This window comes from Lolium perenne, chromosome 2 (assembly GCF_019359855.2).
Source record: "Lolium perenne isolate Kyuss_39 chromosome 2, Kyuss_2.0, whole genome shotgun sequence".
Taxonomy (NCBI): Eukaryota; Viridiplantae; Streptophyta; class Magnoliopsida; order Poales; family Poaceae; genus Lolium; species Lolium perenne.
In genome coordinates, this window is record NC_067245.2 from 276880105 (window position 1) to 276891455 (window position 11351).

At 43.2% G+C, this 11351-nt stretch overlaps 1 protein-coding gene across 1 annotated transcript; it reads right to left on the reverse strand.

Moving 5' to 3' along the window:
- Positions 1-8938: 8938 nt before the first annotated feature.
- LOC127336467 (protein DMR6-LIKE OXYGENASE 1) lies at positions 8939-11050 on the reverse strand. The gene is made up of 4 exons (XM_051363274.2): positions 10721-11050; positions 10365-10612; positions 9718-10039; positions 8939-9593 (listed from the first exon to the last, which is right to left on the reverse strand). The coding sequence occupies exons 1-4, from the start codon at positions 10946-10948 to the stop codon at positions 9345-9347; spliced, it is 1047 nt and encodes a 348-aa protein (XP_051219234.1). The 5' UTR covers positions 10949-11050; the 3' UTR covers positions 8939-9344.
- Between the last annotated feature and the right edge of the window lie 301 nt (positions 11051-11351).

The window sequence follows — 11351 nt, forward strand, 5'->3', positions numbered from 1 at the left end:
TTCCCTTGGGCGTGTTTAACCAAAACCCCTTTTTGTTTTCTTTTGTTTGTTTCTGAAAATGTTGAAATCTGGATACTTTTCAAAGTATAAAACTGCACTTTTACAAATCCGTTTTGGACAAACCATATGTCCACATTGATCAGTTTTTCATGCTCTATCTAACTATGAATTTGTTTTGGGTTTTGGACAAATAAAATTTGGACCAAATTAAAATCTGAATTAAAATGAGTATTATGGCATAATTCATATCTTTAATTCTACAGTTCCAAATTCAACAGATGATATGTCCACTCTCATCAGAAAAATAAGAGGAATTCAAATCTTGCATTCTCATGCATCATTGGCATCATCTCTGAATTGTCTAAATTAAATATGCAACATGAACAAAAACTATATGTGAGGGTGTTTATCATTTCATGTGAATTATGAGCACCCCACTTAATTTTGTCTTGCACAAATCATCTTGCCATGTCGTCATGCATCATATTGCGCATTGCATTTACTTGTATTGATTTGAGCTATACTCTCTTGTATGTGCTATTTGGTTCTTCTCGAGTAGACGCCGACGCAGAGCAGCGAGACGAGCAGTGAGTACGAGTTCCCTACGGAGGATCGTGTCGGTGCTTCTACCTCTCGATCCGACAAAGCGAGCCCACCCCTTCACCTATTTTACATTTTACATGCTCTTTTGATCTATTGCTATCCTTATGTTGCGATTCTGTTGTGTCACGTGTCCTATTCCACCTGTTACCTATATCTCCGAGATACACCTCCTCGCCCTACCTATTGTTTGTTGTTTGCCAGCTTTGCGAGTCGTAGGCGAGTTTAGGGTTTTGCCGATATCTCGAAATGTTCGGGATATCTTGTTGGGATGTTGACACATGTACTACCTTTTCGAAAATGAAGTGGATAACTTTTGCTACAACTAAAATTGCTAAGGGTTATAATATGCAGAGGCATCTGTGAGCCCCTTTGCGAAAGCATCTAACTTTGACTTGCTAATGTCCCCTAGGACCCGAGTTCTTGTTATCTATTTCTAAGACTGAGCGCTAACCACTCGTGGGAGGTTTTATCGGGACCCCCCATCACCCATTACCATTTCTCAAGTCTGTTGAAAAGGGGGCCACAACCTTGGTTTTATTTGCCTATGCCATGTATGCCATGCTTTACTTACTGTTGCCTCCGGGTGTTTATTACTGTTGCCTTCGGGTGTTTATTACTGTTGCCTTCGGGTGTTTACTTCTGTACTGTACCCCCGCGGAACGTTTAGCGAAGCGTGTGGTTCGCACGCCTAGCCGTTAACGCAAACCCTGAGTCCGCATCGGAGTACGGCCGAACTTCGTTTCGGGTAGCTTAGTCGGGTGGCCCCCCTAGGCATTCTTGTTGATCTGGGAACGGTCTTGTTGTGAGACTCCGCACTTGCTATGCGGGTTCGAGCATGCGTGTATGGTAACATTGGTGCACCCCTGCAGGGTTAAATCTTTTCGGAAAGCCGTGTCCGCGGTTATGGACGACTTGGAGCTGTTTAACTCGATCATAGAACAACTTACACCTAATGATGTTGCTAATAACTTGCTAATTACTTGCGTAGTAAGTTAGCCCTATTATAATGGAATGGATATAAATCTGTCAACTGTGTGAGTGCCTTGTTAGTACCTCTTGGCTAAGGGGGATCGCACTGGCTGGGTTGTTGTTTGCAGAGTATAGAACTGCTAGATTATGCGCTCTCTCACCTTCTCTATTAGACGGATGTTGTAGCGTGTCTCTATTGGTTAGTGCTTTGCTGCCGCTAAACTCCACATATAGCCGGGCGAAGTTTACACCGCCCACCAGCAAGCATAGCTGGTCTTGTCTCGCAAGTACGTGCCAACGGTACTTACCCTCGTTTTTCTTCCTCTTTTTCCGGAACACGCTTTTCGACAAACAGGTACGACAGATGATGAGCAAGACGCAGTGGCTACTTTGTCGAGTTCACGGACGACGACTTCGTTGCGTAGCGGGATCGTTCCTAAGGCAGCAGCCTGTGGCTTGTTGGTTATGGGAACACCGCTTGATTATCTTCAGGACTCTTAGTCCAATTTGGATCTTGTCTGTACCCAGACTATTTGGCTATCTTATGTATGATGTACTGATGGGATATGTTTCCCTCCTGAGTGTCATTTGGATCTTGCTCATTAGAGCGTTGCTATATATATGAACCTTATTTCCATCTTTTGTGTCATACATAGTCATGTTGTGATATTCAAGCTGTATTCTACCCTTGTATCCTGTGCACAGTGTGTGTATGTGTGAAGTGCACAGGAAGGTGAAGCACTCAGGCCTGCAAAGCCTACCGTGAGCCTTTGAGGTGGGTGTTGTGTGCATGGGCGTGTCGAGCTGTTGCTTGGCCTACCCATATGCTTGGGAATGCGAGGCGACCTCACGGTCCTTTGTAGTGACCTCATGCACATAAACCCCTCTTACATGCGCGCTCTGGGTTTTCCTACTCCTGGGGCTTACAAATTTGATGATACCATCAGTCTTTCAGATGGTGACGAGATGACATAGATACCAGACAGTGGTGCTACCATACATGCTACATTTGGTAGAGAGCTCTTCACAAACTATTCACCGGGTGATTTTGGTGTTGTGAAGATGGGAAATAATGATAGAGTATAAATCATTTTAAAAGGAGATGTGCACTTGGAGACTAAAAAGTGGTACGACACCAGTCCTCATGTCAGTAAGGCCCTACGACTCAACATTATCTCCATTAGGTTGGTTGATGGATATGGGTACTTGAGAAGATATGAAATTGCACAATACAATCTCACTAAAGGAAATCCTATTTTTTGCTAAAGGTAAAATGCTTTTTGTTTTGTATCATGTTCATGCTAAGCTTTCTCCTACATGTGGCAATGTGTTGTACAAAGAGGATGATTGTGCTTTGTGTCACAAGAGACTTGGGCACATGAATGAGAAGGAATGGCAGTGCTATTGCATAAAAAATGTTGAAATGTGTGAAAGGTGATCACATCAAGAAATGTTTAGACCGTTTAGTAGGGAAGCAACATAGAGTTGCATTCCAAAGCACAAGAAGATAGAAATGTTGGACTTGTTACATTCCGATGTTTCCAATATATCAGAGAAGTCAATGGGTGGAGCAAAGTACTTTGTGACATTTGTTGACGACTTTTACATGAAGGTTTGAGTCTATGTTTTGAAAATCAAAGAGCAAGTAGTAATTTTATTCAAACAATTCCAAGTATGTCCTTAGAGGAAACTGGGAAGAATATCAAGTTCCTTCCCAATGATAATGGGGGGGAGTATATTGGCCTAGTTGATGCCTACTGCAAGGGGTAGGGAATTAGGCACCAATTTACTTCTCTACAAACACCACCATTGAATGGTCTTATTGAGAGGATGAACATGCCAATTGTGGGGAGAGTAAAATGCTTGGTGTCAAGTGGAAAGCTTATAAAACATTATTTGGGCGAGGCTTTGTCAACATTTATCTTATTAATCTCTGAATGAGCTATCCCTTATAGTGAGATATTCCAAAAATGGTATTTTATGAGAAGGACACCTCATATGATCAGTTGAAGGTTTTGGCATGTAACCCTTTGTTCATATGCCTCAAGATGAAAGGTCAAAACTTGATTCAAATACACACCAATGCATATTTCTTAGCTACAGAGGTGATCAATTCTGCTACAAGTTGTATGATCTAATAAACAAGAAAGGTTGTGAGAAACCATGATGTTGTGTTTTCTCAAGACCAAAAAAAATTAGGATATTGTCAAGACAAAGGAGAAATTTCTAAGTCAATTGATGTGGGTGTTCCTCACAACAGCAAGACAGAAATGATTTTGATTCAGCTCAACAAAAAGTTTAAGATCATGATGAAGAAGATGTGCAAGATGATGCACATAGTGTTGCATGGGATGATGATGGTCCCCAGCAGAAAGAGTGTGATAATATTCAAGAATATGATCAGGATCAGCATGAAGCACCAACACCAGATAGTTCACCGGAAGATCCACTCATACGGTCGAGCAGAGGTCATGTTCCTTCCACTACCTACGCATCAGATACATATGTGGTGTTATTGCCTGATGGTATAGAACCTGGGTGTTTCTCGGAGGCAATGAAAATGAGAACAGGAAGGAGCGGAATAAGGCTATGCAAGAACAGATGGATTCCTTGCATACAAATCATACTTATGAGATGGTGAAAGTTATTAAGTGAAAGAAATTTGTGAAGAAGTAGTGGGTCTACAGAATCAAGCAAGAAGATCACAAATAACATTCAACGTACAAGGCCAGGCCAATTGTAAAAAAGATTCAGCAAGAGAAAAGGCATTGACTTTGATGAAATATTTTCTCAAGTGGTGAAGATGATATCTATGAGAATGATTATTGGCATGGCAGCAAGTCTTAACTCAGAGGTTGAGAACATCGATGTGAATAAAACTTTCCTACATGGAGAGTTAGAGGAAAAAAATCTTGATGGAGCATCCTGACGGGTTTGTTATTAAAGCCAAAGAATATTGTGCCTGCAAGTTTAAGAATTGTCTCTATGGCCTGGAACAAGCGCCAAGATGATGGTACATGAAGTTTGAATCTGTCATGGGGAGAAATGGTACTAGAGGTGTAGCTTAGGCTATTGATTGTTTATGCAGAGGTTCTTAAGTTACGATTTTATCATGGTGTTTCTATATTTAAATGATATCTGGATTGTTGGAAAGAATGTATCTAGTATAGCTAGACTAAAGAAAGAGTTGAGCAAACGTTTTGCCATGAAAGACTTTGGTCCAGCAAAGTGTATTCTCGGCATGGGAGTTGAGAGGGACAGAATATCCAACAAATTGTACATATCTCAGGAGACGTATAATAAGAAAGTACTTCGCAAGTTCAAGATGAACAAGGCAAGGGAAGTAAGTTGTCCACTATTAGCTAGTTTTAAGCTGAGAAGAAGCATTGTCCCTCCACCAACAATATGGAAAAGGAAATCCAACATGTTCCTAATGCTTTGGTTGTTTGGAGTTTGATGTATGTTATGATGTGCACATGGCTAGACATTGCTCAAGCGGTTATGTCTAATCTAGGAAAACCACATTGCGAAGGCGTGAACTGGATTTTGAGGTATCTCCAGGGCCCCACAAATTTGAAGCTCAGTTTTGGTGTTAAAGAGCCAAAGCTGATTGCTTATTCGGATTCAGACTTGGCTGGAGATTTTGATTGCAGAAAGGCCACTTCAGGTAATTTGGTTACCCATTCAGACGGAAAAGTGACATGGCACAATAGGTTGCAAAAGTATGTGGCATTAAACACAACCGAAGATGAGTTCATCGCAATAACAGAGGCAACCGAGAAGCTCTTGTAGCTGAAAGGATTGCTTGTAAGCTTGGGTTTAATCAAGAAAAGTATGTGTTGTTTTGTGAGAACCAGAGTGTACACTTCATTCAAGGTCAAAGCATATTGATGTACGCTATAATTTGATTCACGATGCGATGAATTCCAATGAAATACAGATTGAGAAGGTGCAGAACGATGACAATGCAATGGGGCTAACATGTTGACCAAGGTAAGAAAAGTTCAAAGTATGCCATCAGTTTGCCGACATGATTGTCGGTAGGCAATGATGCCCTCCATGATGTCGGCAGGTGGAGTTCACTTGACCAATTCCCTCCACATGGAGGTGTGTTGGGAGCCCAACATCAACTAGAAAGACTAACATGTATCAACCATTGATCGAGGTTCACATCCTTCGGGTGAGCTACCTAGCTCCTTGAGAGGTAAAAAGGAGAAAAACCTATCCATCCTTGGTCGTTGTGTGTGAGGGCAAGGGAAGCAAGCCAGAACGTGAATGTTGATGTGATAGGGTGACAGAACAAACTAGAACACCGCAACCAATTGAGAAGTGATTTGTGAGATATATGATTGGTTCATCTTTAAAGTGGTGTTTGGAGACTCGAATGTGTTTGGATTGGATTCAAACTTGGTGAGCTTGTACTTCGATCTGTTTAACTGGCTTGAGATTTGCGTTAGTGGAAAATTATATTTGAGAGTGTTTTTATCAGTTAATATTGTTGTACTTTCAGCACATCAGTTTTGGGAGAAAAACAATTTGGAAAGGCAAACCGTGTCGGATTAAGCTAATTTTTTGTTCAGTAGGTTGGGAACTCATGTGTATGCTTGTCTCCCAAATCTGGTACTGATTAAGAGTAGTTTATTGATAACCAAAGAGAACATAAATTGTGATATCTCTATTTTTATTGTGTCTTGCCTTTTGTGGTTGTTGTCGTTGTTGATGGTGGCAACCAGCTAAAGTGTGTTGTAATATTTATATTATTCTAGGTTAGATTCTATACCTAGGTTGTTCACAATGAAGCATGGGTCGGCCAAGGTTGGCTCACACTCGTGATCTTTCCCTACTCACGTAAATGAAGTTCTCCACATAAATTCTTGTATCACTTGTACGTGTACTTGTGTTATGTTTGTTTTCCGTTGTATATCTTATAGTTGAAGCTATCGTTGAAAGTTTTTTTTCAAACGGGCTAGTGGGGAAGGTCGTGTACCTCAGCGTGCCCCAATAAACTCTCCCTCCCATGATCCACACCCTGGTGGTTTTTCCCCAATAATTGCGATGGATCTTTCCTTTTTTGCGCTTGAGCCCATTGATAAAGCTAGCCTACGGTATGATGTCAATCCATTCAGACTACTTATAACTATATATTTTTTATAAATGTAAACAATGCTTTACTCACTAGATTGTGCCCAGAGCCACCACCTGGTTGAGACAACTGACTACCGGAGGAGCACATAGTGCTTCCGTTGCATGTGAGTAGCGGTTCTTTCCTAGACTTTCCGCCTTTGTTTGAATGGCCTCCCATGCTTCAATCGATGGATCTCCCTTAATGAAAAATGACAGCGCTCATGGTCATCTAATATCAAACCGCTTCATTTCTTGCAACTTTTAAGTTTAGGTTTCTCTTGGGTTGATAGTCATTTGGTATTAAGATTGGTTCATGTTTAATTTGTTTGGAGTTGTTTTAGCAACCGAGAGCGAGAAAGCTAGCAAGGTTGGCATTTGTGGTCTCATCTTCGCAAGAGTAATGATCTACTGGCGCATTGCGGCACTCATTTATCGTTCCAATGTGTCCAACGTCATTCTCATGAGGATGACACGACGCTGAGTGAACGGGTGATAGTCATCTCTGCTTTTCTTGGTCTCATCAAAGCGCATACCGTTCAACTTCTACAATGCCATTCTTCCACGCATGTTTTTGCTTTTCTCAACATGGTGATGGGCGTCAAGTATGACAGCTCGGTGATGTTTTATTAAGAGCAAGCTGTTTCGTTTTCTTTGATTTATGTGTTTATAAAGCTAGCATTGTTTGCACTAATGCTTGATCTTTGAATCCTGGAAAAGAACGAGCTGGTTCCGGTGATGTTTGTGAGGTGAGAAGCTTGACTCCCGTTGATTGTTCAAAAACAAAAACTACTCCGTTCGATCTATAATAAGTGCCGTGAACTAATTTTTGTACTAAACTTCCTTACTATGAAACGGAGGGAGTAACTGTTTTCGTGTGAGACCCATGGTATTGCCACTTGTCGGGGTGTATATTCATGTAATTGGGAGGTCAGGTCCAATGTGGGGTTCATCTATTTTGTGCATTTAGAAGATTGTGCGTAATCTTTAGTGCTACATGAAAATAGTTTTATAATTGCATATTGGTAATTCATTTCATGATCTATTTCACGAAATTCTTTAGGCGTGAGTGGACAGTAAAGACTGACACCCACAAGCTATCTCTGTTGTCAAAGAACCTTGTCGTCCCTGAAGTGACAAGAGGAAGTGGGTGGAGAAAACCAAAAATCGAGTAGAGACCTTTCACCCCAATCATGCCCATTAAAATTCTATCTAACGGTTCTAATTAATTATTTATAAAGAAAAGTGTACTTGTTTTTCGTGTGAGACCGTGATATTACGAGTACGTACGTTCGTGTAATAGGAAGGTTGGGTTTAATGCGACGTTCATCCATTTCGTGAGAACTGATGTTTGTGTGTGATCTTCGGTGCTACATGAAAAACTAGCTTTTTATTATTGCATATTGGTAATTTTGTTTCATGATCAACTTCACAAAATTCTTCAGACGAGTGGACATCTATGAATGACCCTCACAAGCTGCCATCAAAGGCGGCTTTCATCCCTCAAGTGACAAGGGGAAGCGCTGGGAGAAAATGAAAAACCCGTGTAGAGATCTTTCTCCCAAATCACGATCATCAAAAGTTTATCTCATGGTTCTAGTTGATTCTTAAAAAAAGTATAATACCTCCTTTCTATATTAGTTGTTCGTAATTTGGATTTATCTAGAAACATTTTATGTATAGATACGTCCTATAAATAAATGGTATACCTACCTCTACCAAGAAAAAACTTGAGTTTCGGACACGATCGTGGGAGACAATGGATGTTGTCAACCGGCCTTAAAAATGCTCATGGACAGCTCTTCTTCCTTTAACTTAGTTTTCGCTCTCATGTGTTTCTAGTAGACTAAGCTTGATCCTATTTTATGAGTCCAACATTTCCAACCAGTTGGCTTCTGTCTTTGTGAGCACAACCGGCCGGCAGAAGACTTGAAAAGAAGACGATCTCCTTCCTTCTTATTCCAAATCTCTTTATACTAATGACTACCAGAAGTATCTCTTTATACTAAGGACTACCAGAAGTCCTCCGCACACATCCTAGGTTGAAACGTGGCTGTATTCTCACACCCTTTTTTTTTTTTTGGCTTACCTTCAATGAGTGAGTGATATTCCTATTAATTATTTTGATTCGACACTGTACCTAACCAGACATATTTTAAATATAGATATATCTTAATCCGCGACAACTAATATGGAAATGGTTGGAGTACTTGTTTTTCGTGTGAGACTATGATACTACGGGAGATGCAGCGTTCATGTATTTCGTGTGGACAAACGATTGTGTGTACTCTACATGCTACATGAAACATTACTTTCTGTAATTGCATAATGGTAATTTTATCTCATGGTCTACTGTATTATTAGATTCTTAAGGCGCGATTGGACAGCAATGACGGATATCCACAGGGTGCCTCAGTTGTCAAAGACCCCTGTCATCCCTCAAGTGAAAAGCGAAGTAGATCTGACTGTCATCCAAATCTATCTTACGTTTTTTTTTTTTTTTTTTTGAGATGCTATCTGACGGTTCTAGTGGTCTCCACTCTGTTTTATTTTTGTTTTCCGGAGGGAGGAAACGTCTCCACCATATAGCGACACATCGGCTGCGGCAACACTCATGGCCCAGGAGATAACAACGGCCCACGTCTTGTCCATCACTCGATCCGTCGAAACCTGTCGAGGCAACTTGCTGACTGAAGGCCCATCTTCCAGAACTCCTCGTAGTACTCCTGGTACGTGAAGGGCCGGTAGGCCCGAGGGTGGGCGTCGTCCACCAGCGCGTCGGCCGGCGCGACCACCGTGTCCGGCGACGGGCAGTAGAACGTCGGCACCGAGATCCTCTCGCTCGCGCTGTTGACGATCACTCGGTGGTTCACGCTCTTGTATCGGTCGTTGCTCAGCGCCTGGAGGAACGAAATTACAGCAAAAAAACGTTAGCAGAAGTGATCGTATAGCAGTGCAGGCTATGTCTGTCTGCAGCTAGCTCTCATAGTTGGCAACAGGCATAGTCGCATAGAAACTGCTGACCTGCAACTGATCGCCGATGTTGATGACGAGGGCGTTGGGCACGGGGTTGACGGCAACCCACCGGCCGTCGCGTTGGACCTGCAGGCCGGACACGCCGTCCTGCAGGAGGAGCGTGATGGCATTGGGGTCCTTGTGCCCCGGCAGCCCGTAGGTGAGCTCCGGCTGCGGGCACGGCGGGTAGTAGTTCACCGCCATGTGCTGCGCGTGCCGCCCCATGGCCTTCACCATGTGGCCTCTGTCCAGTCCCAGGCTCTCCGAGATCGCCTCCAAGAGCCTCAGCGCCAGCGCTCTCGCTTCCGTCGAGTAGGTGCCGACGACTTGCCTATTACAGCGACAATTTGTCAGTTTGCTATATAGCTGAAACGCAATTTGTCAGGTTGGCGTTGCCTATCGCAATTTCCAACGACCTCTTGAGTCTTGAGTCTTGAGTCTTGGCGAAGGCCGGCAACGAGGCACACATGTTAGTTAAGCGGAGCCTCGTTTTTTAGACTGGTTAACGGGTCTGCCTATATATAGGATTATGTACGAACAGTATTAAAAGGCAAATCAAGCAGGCATCTTAGTTGGTGACCAGCTGCAGGTATGGAAATTTATTCTGCCACCAAGAAAATGCGGCCGATCAAGCGCAAGCCATGGGTAGTGCTCACCTGAAGGCGGGCGGGTTCGACGGCCACTGGTCGACGAAGCTCTCAAGAGGGTAGCAATGTAGCCGGAGGAAGTCGCGCCAGTTGCTCACCTTCTCCGTGCGCACGTTGAAGCTCGTCGACAGCCGGACCGCCTTCTTGGGGTCGTCGGAGTAGCACTTGAGCCGTTCCGACTCCGGCAGGTGGAAGAACTCCCTCGCCACGCTCAGCATCCCCTCCACGACCGCCTCTGGGATGCCATGATTCGTCACCTTTAAATATGCGACAACTAGTGTCAGAATTTTCAAGTCCTGTTGATCACCGTACATCGACTGCAAGAACAAAAAATAAAATTGCAACTTGTGCATGTTCGTATGTACCATGAAAAACCCATCGTTCTCGCACGCGGAACCGATGGCCTCGACGACCCTGCGGCGCCCTGGACCTTCGAGCTGCTTCAGGTCGATGAGCGGAATGCCGGCGCCGGACTCGTGGTCGACATTGGCGAGGTCCGGGCGGTCTCCCACCGCTCTAACGTGGCTAGATGGGACTTTCTTGGAGCGTGCCACCCGATCACTGAGGAGAGGGTTGGACAGCGCCGGAGCCATGCTTATTCTAGTCGAGGAATGGTTAGCTGATGTCTGTACTTTCTGCTAGTCTTGCCACTCGCTACCGTGGTTACACGGTGTGTTCTGAGAGTACATATTCAAGCTCGCCTTGGCCTTTTATAGGCAGAATCGACGGTGCGCACGACCTAAGCTACGTGACAGAATATGTGAGTAGGAGGATTAGTATAAATTGACTTGGCTATTGCCTTGGCTATTGCCTTGACTCTGCAATCAATCATTTTTTAAAAATAAGAAGACCGTAGCCTTGCCTTAAATTTGATCTCCCTCAATATCCTTGATGTTGATTGGTAGAAGTACGCTGGTGGGAGTAGACTTCTAATGGTATCAACCAGTTTTCTCATTCATACGATACATGATATGAATTGTGCAAAACTATTTGTTC